Here is a 17558-nt window from a genome sequence, read left to right as displayed (position 1 = left end):
ACTTCGCTACGTACTTTCTCCACCCAAATTTCTATACCATATATATATATATATATATATATATATATATATATATATATATATATACAAGCACGGGACGAAGAGGACGATTCAGTTTCCCACAGTGTTTGTATATATATGGTACAAGAACCTGGAGGAATGGTCGTATACCGGATGTTATTACGACAGAGTAATGGATAATCAAATAAAGAAGCTATAATAAGATTTGAGTAAGGAATTATATATGGATGCAAATTTCCTGTTGGGAATCTTTAAGCCTGCGCAAAGTGTTATCTTTATTAATGTCCCGTATCCTTCAAATATATCAAGCTATAATCTTCTATTAGGGGGATCAGTGTCTAGTCACGTCAGAATAACGATGATTAACCTTACACGTATCCCGTTCAAGTTTAATATGTATGTACATAGATTTGCCAAGATAGTAGATTAGCAGAGTTGAAATTCTGATGTAGGTAATGGTTTCCGCACATGTTTGACACGTTGTAGAGGCGTTCCAGCTGGTATAGATGTAGGCGTGGGCGTGAGCAAGAGATAAGCGGGAGCGCGTGTGCGTTAACATTTCCATTCGTCAATAAGTGTATCGTCGAGATCAAGGTGAGAGAGAAGACTGAGAATACGGTTGGGTCCTCGCGCTGTGGCAGTGTCAGAGTCGGAGTCGTCAACATCGTCGGTCGCATTAGCCATTAGCTTGCCAGTCTGCGAGGCTGGGGCGACGGGCGCCAGGACAATGACTCCGACTCCGTGCGTCGTGTCGCGTCGCGTCGCGTCGCTTCGCTTCGCAACGATAACTCGTTCTCGCAAGCCGAGATAAGCCGATCGAGATCGGCATATCGATAACGCCAGAGGAGGCCTGACCTCGTTAAACTCCAAACGAAGCCGTGTGGGTGTTCACCCAACCGATCACTCGCTAATCTCCTACCATCAATTGTTTTACTCCCGATTAATATTGCCAATCAACCGCCACTCTCCACCTCCCCCACTCCCGGTACACACGTACGAGCCCCCCGGAATACGATTAGAAACAGCCAAACGCGCGCTTATCCATTATAATTTGCCAAATCCAGGATTATCCTAGTGTCGATAGTCAAATATATTCCGACCAATCGAAGAAATGAATTTTTCATTTCACGCCCCTCGCAGCTGGATAGTTCGGAGCACAGTTGGAATCCTATGAAATTTTGATGATTAGCCGTTAAATATAGACGACGTTTTAGGATAGGTGGGGGAGCGAGAGGTTTTGTACAGGAATAGTCGATAGGAATGAGAGTTTAGGTATATATATATATGTATACAAGTTCGATATGGAGCTGCAGAAATTTATTTTAGTCGCAGCATTGTTCTCGTTGGAGATGCATGAGTCGATCTTGACCTTTCGTATGTATCGAGGATGCTCGAGGACAAAGAGAAAAAGAGGGAGGGGATGCTTCCGGTGTTGGAGGTGGGTTGGGCGACTTTGGCGTGTTATACGGCGAGCCACCGAAGAGGGCACGGGGCAATGCACCTGGTTGCACGCGCGTGCAACTGACACACGCGTGCACGCTTGGCTTTATCTTCATTGGTCCGTCCAGGGAGCTGGCGATCCGTGGCATGCCCAAAGTGTTTCGTGGCGAGGCAAACACGCGGAATAGATGCGGCGGGGACAGGCTGCCGGCTGCCGGTTGCTGCCTGCTTGCTGCTTCCTCGCGTTCCGCACTGAATTTTCGAGCTGCCTCCGAACTCGAAGTGCATCTCCCCCAGCCACTGCACTCCGGTCAACCGACGTATCTATCTTCGATTGACATTTATGTGACGAGTCACGCGAAAGCGTTACAACGTCTCTCGATTTCTATATACTGCGCCGGAGCATTTTGCTATATATATATGTGAATATACAAGGTGTACCGATTGAAATGACCCGGAGATTAAACAGTTGTAAAAATCTGTTTATCTTTGATGCTGAAAACGATATTAATTCTTTAAACAAAACCTTTCGAAACAAATTTTATCGGTTTCTCTTGGAGTGATTTTATATAAAAAAAAAATGGTAGATTTTGGATGGTGCATACCTTGTATATACAGACAATATTTCATTTCGCGTCAAATTCAATTGTCTCGAAGCGAAACCTTCCCCTCGCTAATTTATCGCCAGTAATCGAACCCCGAATAAGCTTTTAAATCAACGCAATGTTAACAATGCAAAGAACTGCCAGTTTTTACAGCAGCTGTATCTTTAAAACTGCTGCTGGCTACGTTTTAATGAAAGGTTTTGCCAACAGACAGCTGTTTATATCCGAGAAACATCTCATTCGGAATTTTTAACGATAATGCGATAGCTATTGAGCCAACATAAATATTACTCGAGATTTAAGAGGAGAGCGCGTGGATGGAATTAATTTCAAGTTAAGCGTTCTCTCCTCTATCTCTAATCGTTCGATATGAGAGATTTCCGAATGATTGAATGAAAAAGGGAAGGGTATAACGTGTAGTAACGAGCTTATATCTAATGGAATTGTAGCTTTTCCACGGTTTTCCCTGCAATATTTTTAAAAGGCAATTTTTATTCCTTCGGACCGTGTAGGTGCTTTCAGTGATTAAATGGCCGTTTGGCTGCGATAAAAAAAGCTTCTTTTTGACTCTCGTCGCTCCTATACAGCTTTCTACGTCCTGAGATAAACGATACGTGTGTATTTTTCAGTCGCGAATAACCTTTATATTGAGACGTGCGTTAACGGGCGCACGCGCGTATCCATTAAATTTAATTTACGCTGGCAGATAAGCATTATATCATAGAACGGTGCGAAGCGGTTTGAATTTGGAATGTAGGAGGGGGGTGGTCCGGAGAAGGTCAAGAGAGATAGAGAGAAAGAAAAGAGAGTGGAGGGACCACAGAGTCGTAACTGCCCAATCATTTCCGGTCGCTATCTCTCGCGTGACGAGCACCTCTAAATTTCCCCCTTAAAGATGCTATCAGCAACGTCAACCTTAACTCGACACCAGTTAATCCGAAGCTAACCGAGGGAGGCTAAAGGAAGAAAATGAAAAGCTGATTCTTCAAAGAACTCTTAAGCAAACATAAAAATCCCCACATTTTCAGCTGTCCTCCATTTCCTGCACAAACGCTCTTTTTCCTGCTTCTTGCTGAACTCGAAGGGTTTTGAATTCAATAGTCACGTTTCCTGACGGAATTTACTGCCTGAAAACCGACTGCTGCAGTTTCAATTAGAGCCGAATACGAAAAAGCAGTCGTGAGAATTGCCGCCTCCCCACGATTGCTCGCTTTTCCTTCGTTGGCCGACGCAGCAACGCGCCGCACCACGCCACGCCACGCCACGCCAGTTGCCACGGAAAAGTGGATTCTGTGCCGCTTGACAATTTCGCGGCAAGATCGTAACTATTTCTGCGGGGCTGCGAAGCAGGTTATGTGCCCCTAGCAATAAACTTCCAACTTCCTGTTTTATTGCTAACGAGCATTCGAGGCACTCGAATGTGTACAATTTTTAAAATAATATTGACCTGGGTCATCCAACCATATAGGAGGAACATTTCATCGGATTATATTTGGCAGGTAAAGAAAAGAAGCGGAAGAAAAAAAGAAAAGAGTGATAAAATTTGTAATGTGGAAGGATCCTCTAGACTTTGGCCAATTTTGCTGAAGCTTTTTACTCCGTCCCTCGACCAATCCTCTCTTTTATTTCTTCAGCTTTATTTTCACTCGAAGCAAACCTAGGAGTGGTACCTTATCTTACTTTTCTGTCTACTTTAATCGCACTGTATTTTCTTTTTCCCTCTTATACATCTTAAGCTGCCTTTCGCATATCATCCGTACATCGCAAACCGTCGTAATTTATTCTCTATTTGATATACGATTAAATCTTGATAAACCGTTATTATTCTTCATATATATATATATATATATATATATATATGTGTGTGTGTGTGTGTGTGTGTATAGTTAGATTCACCCCCTCCTCTCGAGGAAATCACATCTTGGATCATAAATTTATCATTCTCGTTGCAACTGTGGCGCTCCACCGTCACTGAAGGCTTCATTTGACGCGAATAATCACATTTTACTTGGTTGCATTTAAATAAACTGCAAACTGTCGAAACGAATGGCACTAAAGCCAGACAGACGCAGATTTACAGTTGCGATAAAACCCAACGAAGAGTACATAGAGGAGCACGGAAGATGAGTCCTGCGACATTTAACGAGCGATTACGGGCTACACCAATCTGTATCAGACGATGCCTCTTCTCCTCCCCCCCCCCCCCCCACTCATCTCCCCTCTCCCATCCTCCCTATTCTATTTCACTTTAATCCCCATGCCACTCGTCGATGCGACCAACCGTCTACCCAACAGCCAACTTTTCCTCAAATTTTCTCTCACCGTCATTGACACAGACATTCCACCAGTTTACACAGACATTCGTCTCCTCGCACAAATTTGACATCTTAAATAAATTTCTCTCTCAACTACATGAGTCTAAGTTTATGGACTCTTTTGTCAGATTTCATTATTCCTCTCTCACGCGGTCATTATATTCCATTCAATGTGTCACGACAACTATTCTGCCGCTGCACACATTTATACCTCGGCTCACGTACACATCCCTCCTTTATTTACATACGTAATTACAAATTGCACGTTAAAACCCAAATTACACATTTTTTCGTTGCTCCTCCTAATTATACTCCCGGTCGCTCGAAACAAACCATGCGCCCTTTTCAGAGATTTATGAAGCTCTCGGTTTAATTATACCATTATTGCCGTTCCATTTGAATCGAATAATAAAATTATCATTTCCGCTTTCCGATATAGCTTCCTTCGAATTCTAGGCCTTGATAATAGCTTGACGAGCTAAGAACATTGATAGTGACTTTTAGGGATCTATAATTATCAATTTCCGCGAGAAGAGTTCTTGCTTTGAAATTTCAGGTGCTTAAAGGTCCTTAAACTCGATTATCGCCACTTAAATTCCCTTTTAACGACGAAATTCTATTCCGGTAGGAGTGAGCATCGATTGTAACGCAACCGATAAAAATGGGGAATGCTGCTGTTCCAAGCTGGCATAAAAGCCCTTACTTGCTACTTCTCGCAGTCTCGAGAACTTAAATAAAAGTGTAATATAAATCAAATGCCAAAGGAAAAAAATCCTACGTCTTTATATACTTTCTGAAATTTTACAAAAAATCTTCTTCTCCAATTTGCACCACGCATCTGCATCTATACGAGTTCAAACGCAACATCTTCGTAAATATATCAAACGCGATATGAACCGATCATTTGTCTTTAAGTCGCTAAGCGCGATGGTAAAAAAATAGATAAAGCATCGAGTGTTGATAGAGATTTGTTTGATCTTTACAGCTGTATAAGAGGCGCGAAGTGTAAACGTGTGTACTCTGGTGGCTTAAACGAGAGCCGTTCATCGTCCATTCGATATAGAATAAAACACGCGTCCGATTATCCGGATGGTATACACGATAAATTAATTACGGTCAATGGCTCTCCATGTTCAGTTCGAAAAGCTTATCCCACATCTAAGTTACAGCATGAATGAGCGTCTCCCTGCTCTTAACAACATATCTAATTCATATATATATATATATATATATATATATATATACGTATTAAGCATCTAATTGGATTTTACCGTCTGACACGCCTCGCGTACGCTGAGAAAAAAGATTCTTTCATTCGGATAAATCTTATTATGAATAGTGGCATTGAGATGTGTACTTGATACGAATGAACATCGACATGATATTATTAGTTATTTCCCTCGCGTATCGATGAGTTTCTAATTGAATGCATCAAATTTGATTAACATTCACAGAAAATATTCATTCAAATCCAACAATTATTTTTCTCAAGTTGTACAAAATTCTTATTGCAAAACTATATATAGTCTTGCAGAGACCCTGATCGTCCTATGGCTTTTCAATTCCACGAGGAAAACTGCACGGACAGCACTTGTCCCATTTATCCCTGATCGAAAAATTCCAAGTTGCTGAATAAGTATCGTCCCGTGTTCCGATGGAGATAGTCTCGAATATGATTTTTAATTTGGAGCATTGTGCAGCATGCTGCAAAATCGTGAGGCTCCGATAACAAATTAATCCTACCAGCTGGATAGTAGTAGAGAGGAAGGCTCTCGAGGTGTAAGGGTTGATAAAGGTGAGCTTCCCGAGAAAATCTGTATTTCCCACTAGACTTGGCAAGTCTGAATTATCTCGGAACATAAATTTCATTAGGACGGTCCGTATAAAGTGCGACGAGCACCGTGCTGATCCACGTCAATGAACTTTAAACCGGGGATTAACCCTCGAACCAATTAAGCATCCCTGCCCGTTCAAGAGTTCGACGTACATATATACACACTCGGTTTATGAAAAGCGCGGTGGCTTAATTAATATTAATTAAGCGATTATTAATACCCAAAGTTGACTCTCGCCAGGCAAAACCACAGGAAAAATGAATGCCGCGCACGGTCCCTCCTTGGAACCATCCTTCGCACGAAGATGATAAAATTTCTAGGACCCAGCGACGTCATTGCGGTTATATTCGGAGCGAGACACGGAGTTAAAAATGAATTTCCCGTGGAATGGCTGCGGAGAGTGCAATCTTCTTCCCGCGTCGAATTAATTTAAATTTATTCGCCAACAGTGAGAGATAAGATCGTGTGATGGAGAGCTTAATTGCAGCTTTGGTGGATCCAGGGTGATCCGATCGAATCTGGCGTGCACGAGGCCGGAGACGAGTAATCTAGCTCCGTGAACATTACCATATTAAGATGATGAAAAAGCCGCGACGAATTCTCGCAGGAGAATAGCGGACGCTCCTTTGCCCAGCAGAAGGATTTGTCCTTCAAACGTCATCGTTCAACGCGGAAGCGGGGTTGTTGCGAGGTGTCTCCGGTTAATGAGATTGGACGATCAGCTGATGGTACATATGCATAGACCCTCGTTGTATTCGGTATGGGATATTCGTTTGGACGTTACCTCCAAGCTCGGAGGGGGGTAAGACAATTCCCCCCCCCCCCCTCCATTTTTCCAGCCCCCTCCCAATATCATTGCACAGCTCGCGCGTCCAGAAAGATAATTGAGTTACGGCGATTTAATCGCCGGTCGCGGCCCCTCGTAAACACCCGTCTGGTGGCCGCTGCCGCGCCGTCGAGAGATCAAAGTGTCACGTGCCAGCAGCTAACGCAACCGGACTTTTCACCAAGATCGCGAAATCCGAGGCGCGCGAGGTTGATGCGTTCGAGATATCCATGCGTGCTTCGCACTGCGCGTCTCAACGAGAGAGATCAAGCGTTATTTGTCATTTCAACCTTCGGAAGTTTTTTTCATCCTTTTCGGTATATGGAAACCTCTCGTGAATGTTGACTCGAGACAATAAACTACGAATTGTGCGCCACTCTCGAGAACCGAAGCGACAATTGGCTGTTGGGAAATGAATTATCGCTCCTACTGTTGCTGGAATCCATCATATCTGCGTTGTTCTCGCTGGCGCGATACAATTTCCAGGAAGCTGCAGTAGCCAGGTTAAATTATCGTAACTTCTCTGGTGGCTGATTCAAACTTCCTTCGACCGATCAAATTGGTATAATTTGTGCCTCGATTTAAACTGGTTATATATTTGTTAAAGAGGTTGCGATTGATCGATTTTTTTATAGAAAGTTTTTAGGGTTTTCTGATGCAGTGCAGAGAATCGATTAGACAGTGTTATGAATGGGACATTAAGATTTCGTGCGAGGGAAAAAGTACAGTGAACTGGGTGCGAGGTGTTTACGCCAATTAACACCTGATCGATCGGTCAGTGGCCAGGCGATTGACCAACAGTCTTCGTGCATTCGTATATATATACACGAAGCGGAAGAGAGGAAAAGATGATTGAAGCCACAGTCGGAGCTGCTATATGTCTCAGTAAATATTAACTAAAGATATTTTCACTCTGATTCACCTAATAAAAGTCCTTCGGTCTAATAAAATGTAAAATAACTTTCATATCTCATGTCACAAATGACACTATCTGCTTTAAATCACTTTTATTAGAAAATAGTTATAAATATTTTACTCAGAGACAAAAAGTTGTAGGAAAATGTCGTTCGATTGGTAATAATTATTTGCATTGATCCTCGTCTTACGTTTGATATATAATTAATTAGTATTTCATTCAATTATTTGGCATTATATATATAGGTGTAATAAAGTGGTGAGAGGTATACTTTATAAACATTGGTTCGCAATTCTCGATTTTCCGGATAAAGGAAATAGATATTTTGTCGACTTCGTACTAACGTTGTACCGTAGATTTTCGATTATTCCAGGAAGGATTCTCGGCTTTGTGGGGATTTCTTTCCGCAGAAATACAAACACACTGAACTATGATATTCTCGTGGACTTTATATCTCCGCGTGAGTTTTCAGTGAGACGTCGCTTGTACACTTCATACTCTGTGTATTACTCGACCATACATTCAACCACCAGAAGTCATACTGTATAGAAATCTGTGCATACCGACACAATGAAAGCAAAATTAAGAATGTTAAATAGTGCACGTGCATACTATTAGTGCTATATATAATATTTCTAAATTTTGTTCATTTTTTACCAAATTTTTTGTCTATACACCTACTTTAAAATCTTTGCATAAGACATCTGTGAATGGAAATACAAGAGATTTTGAAAATATTCTATGGAGAATTGTAATATTCCTTGCAGTTAGAGAGATACAGTCTTCTTGCATCTTTATTACTCTGATAAGTTTTAAACGTCGAACCCTGTACTTGGTAAAGTCTCAAATTTTTAATTAATTGCTTATTTCATAATGATAAAAAGTCGAATGAAAGCCATGACGCCGTTTGTTCAAAATTTGTAATCTGGCAAGAGTTGAATTTATACCAGTTTACACTTTAGCCGAGCGGAAATTAACCACATCGTCAAACAGGTAGCGTCGCCTTAATTGCTTGGATTAGCACCGCCAACGGCAAATTGGAATAACACGGAGATGTGACACCTTAATCACGATAAAACGTTGAAAATACCTCGTAAGCTTTCAGTGTGTCTCTTGAAAATACTAGCGATTCAAAACTAGACAATTAGTACGATATATTATGATAAGGCTAGATCGTTTGTTAAGAAAGCTGAAAAAAACCATAAATCTGGCAACATTTTTTACAACGTGTTATTCGTACTCTGTAAATAGTCAAATATATAATAAATTGAACGAAACCACACATCGTGGCTTAATACCCCCCAACCTTCCCACGTGATTGCTGGGTAGTAAGCGTTGATTGGCTGTTTCCAATATTTTACAAAAAAAATGTCAAAAGCCACTTTGTGATAAGCTTAAATAAATACAGCAGTATACGTTCCACCTTTGATGAATGTGTGAGTTGAGTTTTATCATTCATAGTGCTGTCGTTATGAGTGAATTTGGAGAATATTAAAATCGAATGGCAGCATTTTTTGTCTCGTTTCAAGAGTAGAAATTCTTACTCTTATCATTCTTAATAGAAATAGCTATTTCCCTTTCATTGTTTCTTATCAGAAGTATTAAAATTTAGCTTATACACGACAATACATTTCCTGCTTTACTCTGCATTAGTTTCAGAAGAGAGAAAATTATTTCGTTGTTCCAATATATTGAAAATTGTAGCAAGAAAAACATTTACGAGAGAATAAGTGTTCATCGAAACGTCGGTGTCTGTCGGGACACATTTTCATGTCAGGTGATTCGCAGGATTGTCAAGAATTCCTGATTAAAGAACGCTGAGTTTTTTTAAACTCGATAAATATCGAGTGGTATTGAGCTAGCAGAGATCAAAGATTTATCGAAGGAAGCGAGGGACAATCTGGCACCATGCGATCCCGATGAAATCAGTCGCGAGAAATAAGTAGAAGTTTTATGTTCGATGGTGAATCTGTCGAACGAGTTTAGGAACGATAATCAGCCATCTCCCAAGGGCTCCCCCGTTAAAAGAGCTCAGTCAGATTTCTCAGCAAAGCCCTCGAGCGTTACCCTCGCTATAAATCCCTACCAACCCTTGCGTTCCCCTTCCAGAGTACAAAAAGGTCTGATTTTGAACGAAATTTATGGCACAAACGATTATTATTTAGATCTAGTTTCAATCCGATTACAAACAAAAATAGGCCAAACTCTCGAGTAATATTGTAAATTTTAAACAAAAGCAAGAAAACTCGAAAGATTCTTTATCCCTTTGATATTGTCTTTCAAACGAAATTAGATCAAGGTAAATGTATTATAATTTTAGGGACTGCTTGCTTCGCAAATATTGCTTTCTGAAATATTTGCCAGAGATGAGAGTTTCCTCGTTTTTTTATACGACAGAAATTTTTGTAGGGTAGAGTCGGACCAACTATGTAGGCACGCGTGGTTTGTAAAGATACGTTCTGATATCTTAGGCTCTTTGACGATGGGCCGCCTCGGCTGTTTCACAGCGAGGCTGAGCAGCGTGACCCCTCGCGTCGCGGTCTTCTTTCACGAGGTCCCTGCCAAGAGCATACAATAGCGGCCTTTCGACAAAAAATTACTTCATCCGGAAACGAGTCCATTCTGGGCCCTTTTCAAACGTCCGAAACACGCGAGTGTTCGCAGCGCGTCGCAAAGTTGACGGATTATTTCCATTGTTGAGAAATGTATGTTTATAGAAATTATTTACTTTTTCCGTAGTAATTAAAATACACGATATCCATATACATGCATATACCAAATTGGACCGATGGGAGAGTTTATCGAGTTTCTTGAAAGTTACAGCACGCTATAGTGTCAAGGTAGAAATATAAGAGTGATGAGAAATTAATAAATTGTTAGGTAAAGCGCGCGCGAGGATTAATAGACTTTTGAAAGCTATTAGGGGAGGAAGTTTGAGGAAGCGGACCTTTGCAAAAATGCGGCGCTAATCAATCTTTATCTTGATTTTGCACGCATTAAAAGCGCCCGGGCTCCGGCAAGTTTTCGCTGCAGTGAATATTGCGGGGCTTGGATCTGGCGGGAGCAACAAAGCGCTCGCGTCGAGGAAAGAAGATATCGCGGTGGTCGATGCGACAAGAGACACGAGCAATAAATCAAAGCGAAATTCCGTTGCTTTCGATCCCGCTTTAGAAAGGAAAGGGTGCTTTCAGGTTGGCCGCCCTTGGGAGGCGTCGCGTTACGAAAAAGCCATTCGTTATCGTTCCTCTTTTTCCTTTTAAGCTACCTGACATCCATCCTTCTAGACATCATCCAACCTTGATATAGAACCATTACTGATATAATGCCAATTTGATAATCTAACTCGCGATAAATATCATATATTCTTTGTTATATAGTTGCGTGCCATGAAAGTCGAACGTGGCATTTTAACGAACGTTTAAAAAAAGGGAGAATTTCCAAGGTGAGTTATTCTTATTTTTATTCGCGACAATAATGTGTTTATAAGTATGAGAAGTTCGAGATTATTTCAAATTGGGTCGAGCTTAATGTACTCGAGTGTATTAGGGTACTTAAAAAGAGATTGGGGCGAAGGGCGAGGATGAGGAGGAGTCGTTCACAGGGTTGTCAGAGATCCTGATATGTCAGTGGTACCAGAAGAGTGAGGGGAAATAACAATGTTGCACAGAGCTCTTCTGCTGTTCTTCGTACCAATTATGTAGATTTTGAAAATTGTGATACTAGAGAAAATACGAAATCCAAGTCTTTCATGCTTCGCGTTTAAGTGGTTGTTTATTACCACGTAAAGTTATATTATCTATATATATATATATAATTTATCAGCCTCTTCCTCCGCTCCTTTTATCGAATCTCGTTCTTCTCAACAAAGACTCGCACCTGCACGACGCGACTCATCCAACTATACACTCCTTGCTTTATCTCGATGATAAAGGAAAGTCGTTCTTTATTAACTGACCAAACTGAAAACATTTTCATTATAGCCGTCCAGGTAATAACGAGTATTCTATTTAAGCCATAAATTAGGATTTTTATATGAAAAAACTAGAAAGAGGAAGTACGTACGTTGCTTTATGCTGTCATTGCAGGCCATGAAGCTCTTTGTTTAATAGAAAAATAAGAGGCCAAAGTTTATGGGTTTCTTGTCTTTATGTTTATTTTGTTTACGTATAGCGTAATTAGTAATGGCCTGCAGTGTTGCCGTAAAGTCGTATCATCCGGTCGTAAAATCCTGAAAGATGCTAGAGTCGCAAGGTAAAAGACGAATGGGGAAAGATTGTAGCGATCGTGCAGAGGGAAATTCGCGAAAGGAAGAGAGGAAAAGAAAGCTTTCACAGATTTTTATGCTTTTAGCGTTGGTAGCTTACGAACAAGTTAGGTATATAAGTAGTACAAGAGAGGCCAAAAAACGAGTTCTCTTTAAAATAGGTTAATGGCTGTTCGAATCTACTGGCTCTCAGTCAGCTGCTTCAGTCAAAATGTATACCTTATCTCGATTCTACCATTTAACTTTTCTTGCAGCTCAAATACGATCCTTGTCAAAATTAATCCCCCTTTATACACTACGACCTTTATTGGTTTTAAGCACCGGCCAACTGTGCGCGGGCCAATTAAGAAAATCTTCTCGTCCGAAACTTCTTCAACGAAATCCACTCGAGCTTAAACATCTTGTAGCATAACAGTTGGCATGGGCCTGGTGGAAACACGTAAAGGGGAAAAAAGGATTTTCTTTGTTACACGTTCGTGATTGGTTTTTGCGCAGTGATGGGAGGAGGAGAAAGATCGTAGGCAGAAATAACGAGCAAATCGCGTCTATCGCAGAATGAAAACCAGCCAAACAAGCGCGAAGCTCGCGAGAATTACGCTGGGTAGCTTCGAAATTCTACCATCTCTACTTCGTTCGTGATAAATCGGTTCAGTCAATTTCAAACCTAAGCGTATCAGGCAAAAATCGATTTAACGTTTTAAAAGTGATCGCGATTTTTTTCACGGATCATTTACATGGCTGACACCGTTCGTTATCATTCGTCACGGATGCACGAGTATTATAGTATTGATTTCCTGCTGACACTCGACACTCTTTTTCTATACTTTCTGCAAAAAAAACTTGTCGGTTATCACGACCAACGTACAGCGATTATTCATTAATTGCTTTTATTGTCGTGCTTATTGCTTTGCTCCTTCTTCCCTTTGACTTTTTTAATAAACTTACTGAAAGGCACACATCTCGGTACCGGATAGTCCCATCCATCAGCCGTGCACGTCACTATCTTGCGGCCCTTCAGTCTACGTCCAGGTTCACAAGAGTAGACAATCTGCAGAGTGCCATCTTTCAGGACCTTCTCTCTCACCGCGCCCCACTGTGGTGGCTGCACCAAAGGACACTTCCCGAGGGCTCCTAGAAAAAAAAAAACAAGCCGAGCAAAAAGCGTTTAATGACAAAAACCAAGTAACAGCTCTGCTTTATCCAAGGGCAAATAGCTAAGTGACAAAATTCTTGTTAATCTAAGCGCGCTTTCAAACGAGCTTTTTGAGGTGATCGCGCGCTTACAAAAGTATGCGAGCTATTCGAATGATATTGGGCAGAAAATGATCATTGAAAACCTTTTAGCAGATAAGTTATTCTGTAAGAATTATTAATGGAAGGTGGGCTACATTGCACAACGAAGAATGCTTAATAAATAACGTCTTTAAACGAGAGTGACTATGGCCCCTTGCTCCTTCGCAACTTTCGATGACATTTATTAGAGTTTGCCCAGGTGTTTGATAGTTTCAAAAGAGGAGGAGAAGACGAGTCGCTAATAGATACTAATGCGTGGTAGACAGTGTCGATCGAGTGTATATCAAAATTTAATAACCTTGCTGCGGTAACATAATAATCCTGATGTGCCATTCAAGCTGGAGGCTCTCAGTAAGAAGTAAAAGCTCTAATAATCGGTGTTAGGCCAGAAGAATTTTTCTTCGTAGCTTCTCACGTTCCTGCCACTTTCCACTTGTATCGAAAAATACCACCCACGTCTCTCCTTGACTCTTTTTCTCGATCCTTTTGTGTTACATTCTCATTGTGCTTCGCTGTACGGTCTTCGTGGCTGTACATGCCATTTGAAAACTTATATCCAGCCCCTGTATTCATACCTCGATCTCTTTTCTTCAGCAATATTGCTAGCTTATCACAAGTTATTCCTCGCATGGCATGTCGTTTTTTATCGAATCAACGAAATGACAATTATAAGGGTGCTTAAGCAGCTCTGTTTAATCAAAATTGATGATTAAAATATTTATGAGCTCCGACAGTTTGCAGGGATTATTAATAATGATATTAGCATTGGGATATGGTCACGTACGCGATTAAGTATTGTGAAAAAGTGGAGATAATTGCAGGATAGGAAGAGTCTCGATGTGTCCTCGTCAGAGGCTTATAATTAGTAGAGTGGAATTTCGTCGAGGCTCTTTTCGCTCGACAAATTCGCTAATGGTTAACCAGGAGACAAGAAATTTCGAGGTGCTTTGCGATCGTGCATAATCAAATCCGAGTAATTAACAAGCAAGCAGACGGCGCCATTGTATAATCATAACGAATAAGTGGCCGAGACTACTCTTGAAATTCGAACCAAACACTATTAACCAACTAATTTATGTTCGGCGATAACCACCGTCAGAATTTTACTAGGAACAGCTGCTAATTGAGATAAAGCCGGTGTCCTCGTTCGCCTCAATGAGGAATGACTCAATTCTGCCATTCATTCCTCCACGCAAACCTAGATAACAGCTATTACTATATATATATATATATATTAAAATACAAAGTCGCTTCATAATAGTACACTTGCTAAATAAACTTTTAATTGCTAATACGACCAAACATTTCTCTATATACTATAATATATATATACGAATATAATTTATATAGACGGAGAGAGAGAGAGAGAGAGAGAGGGGAGTCCATTAAGGGATTAGAGATTTTACAAAACACATCGTTGGCTTCGAATTAAAGTTCCACCACGTTCGTTTGTTACAACGATCGTGCGTCGCTTTAATTAGCGTCTCCGCAGCGTTTAGCGGGCCAATATTCTCGTTCGTTCAGAATGTGTATTAAAACGATCGGTACTCGGAGCTCACGGTTTCATAATCGATGAATATCTGAATTTGTTTGATATTCTGCGCTGCTTGTACTTTATTAATACTCTCGGATGCATCATCAAACGCTCCTGTACACGTGTAATTGCAGTTAATGCTTCGTATACCATATATATATATATATATATATATATATCTCGATGAAAGGTAATTTTTCATTAGAGACTTTTTTATTCGTTATAATAAAAACTCGCGCGCGATCCTTATGCTTCGTTGTTTACATACATGATCCAGATATATATATATATATACGGTTTCACCCTACAACTTGACAAAACTTTGCCATCCATTACGGAATCCGTTAATTTTCCTAAATGTTACAAGTTTACTTCCGTGCACTTTGACGAATCCGATTAGAATGTAAGGCGAAGCTGCAGATTCCATTTGCACGAGCTTCGATAATATTGTTCCGTCGAGAGAGTCAACTTGCAGGGCAGACAAAACTAATTTTCCCATAACCTGTTGTGGATAGTTCTCTTAATTAGTACGCGCAGCAAGCATGTAAACAAGCAATTAAATGGTAGCCGGAGTATCGCGCGCATTATTGCGATCAAATGGTACATGGATCAACGAAAACTTTCGGTGATTTTCAACTTTGGACTTCCAAGCGTTAGAGTTCGAGTGCTAAGCCGCAGTCACCGTTTGATTCGAGACGGTCGAATTGAGAAATTAGTCGTTCACTATCCAAATCCCCTCTTGCCTCGTTCCCCACAATATTCACCTGCTCCTTCGTCCTTGAGAATGCAATTTCCAAGCTTTTCGATGTACTTAACGAGAACGGTTTCCGCTGTCGTCGCTAAATCTGTTTCCGCAAACGGGAAATGACATAAAACCGTGCAGCCACAAGAGAGAAAAATGAAGCTTCGTGCATTAACTTCCCTTTTGCCATTGCAAAAATCTTCATCGTTACGATATTAAATTCTGCATCAACTGGGTATATATGGACAGGGTCTTTATAATTTTAATTATAAATCTGATAATTGCTGTACCCGTATAACGTTTTGCATGATGAGTAAACAACACGAGACTCTTAGTATATATATCTATATATATATATATATATATATAGTGCGCATAATAATGAGATGCTCTTTGCTCGGTGCATTTCAATACGAATATAAACCAAGTGAGAAAATGTAGCACGCGTTTATTATACGAAAAAAGCCCAAAGAAAATGTCTAAAGGTGACGATGGATGCACTGATAATACACACGTGTGCTACTATCACTATATGTATATACACACCCTTACCTTCATTATGTTTGTATTCAAGTGCACGAAGTGAATTTAATAGCCAGCAATCATCCACAGTGGTATAATCCGAGAACTAATTGTGCCTAAAATGTGTAATTACGTAAGAGAATCACTACTCTCGTCCTTATCACTAATAGCGAAGCTCTTTTCTCGTTAATATTTGCGTAGATCGATAAACCGTCATTATTCCAAGAGCTTTCCTTCCCTTGCCGAAGATTTGCTTTTCAAGTTTATCGTCTTGGCGAGAACTTGTTCCTTTTTCGTCGAAGGTTTTGCTCGAGTCAACCTCGAATCAGTTTCAACGAGAGTGTGTTATCCTTCGTGAAACTTGTCAAGTTTATACAAGCGCTATTCGCTAAGTAAGTCACTCCCAGCTCCTCCGCTTTTCCTCGTCGCGTCGTATCAACATAAACAATCTTAGATATGCACTCGAATTCTCTGCTATTATAAAGTATTTGTTTCCTCTCCGTACAGCAACTTGTCTTGCATTTTCCTAATGCAATGTATATATGTATATATACGTATACTCTACACCATAACAATTTATCGTTTCGTTATAATTGGTCCAAATGTCCCTCTTCTGCATAAAGACGATTGGTATCATTATTTTCCATCATTCTTCGAATTTCCTACGAGTATATATGGATAATAAAGCAGGGGCTGATTTATTTACATCGCTGTAACTTAATTACAAGCTTTCTGCAGTTGTCAAGTAATTTATCGGCTACTTCTCGATCAGTTTTGATCTACGAGCATCGATTAATCTCGTTTAATATTAATGAAAAGTTTATTCATCCGCTTAATAGGAATTTTAGACTCGCCAAGGCTGCACGGGTTAAGCTTTTCAAGGGGTCGCGTTGTATGTACACTGGTGTCCAATTTCATCTTTACTTTCGTTGTAATGCGTACATCGTTTAATTCGATGAATTATGCATGCTGCATCCGGTGTAATTCCAGAAGACGAGACATCGGCAACACCTCGACAAGCGCTTATAGCGTATGTATATAGTATATGGTATACATATTATATGGCTGGGTACACGCTCATTTTGTCGCCGATTAAACGAGACGATTCCACACGCCATATCTGGACTCGCAATCGCTTAGAGGAGTCCCAAAGAGTAGCCTTACTCACCTTGTACATAACCCCTACTCCCTCTATCTTTCTCTATACCGCAAATTATACCTACCTCAGAAACCGGAAATGCATAG

The 17558-nt window shown here is 40.5% G+C and overlaps 1 protein-coding gene across 1 annotated transcript in view; it reads right to left on the bottom strand.

The window, feature by feature from the left end:
- Positions 1–17558, bottom strand: part of LOC136778250 (fibrillin-1-like) — a 75698-nt gene that overhangs the window by 30458 nt on the left and 27682 nt on the right. The window contains exon 2 of the mRNA XM_066734921.1: positions 13168–13353. Within this exon, the coding sequence (XP_066591018.1) occupies positions 13168–13353 (186 nt within the window). The remainder of the gene's footprint in view (positions 1–13167; positions 13354–17558) is intronic.

This window comes from Prorops nasuta, unplaced genomic scaffold (genome assembly GCF_024137725.1).
Source record: "Prorops nasuta isolate Cenicafe-Biocafe unplaced genomic scaffold, Cenicafe_Pnas_1.2 PNAS00014, whole genome shotgun sequence".
Classification (NCBI taxonomy): Eukaryota; Metazoa; Arthropoda; class Insecta; order Hymenoptera; family Bethylidae; genus Prorops; species Prorops nasuta.
The sequence above is the reverse complement of the archived record's forward strand: the minus strand, read 5'-3'. Positions and strand labels throughout refer to the sequence as shown.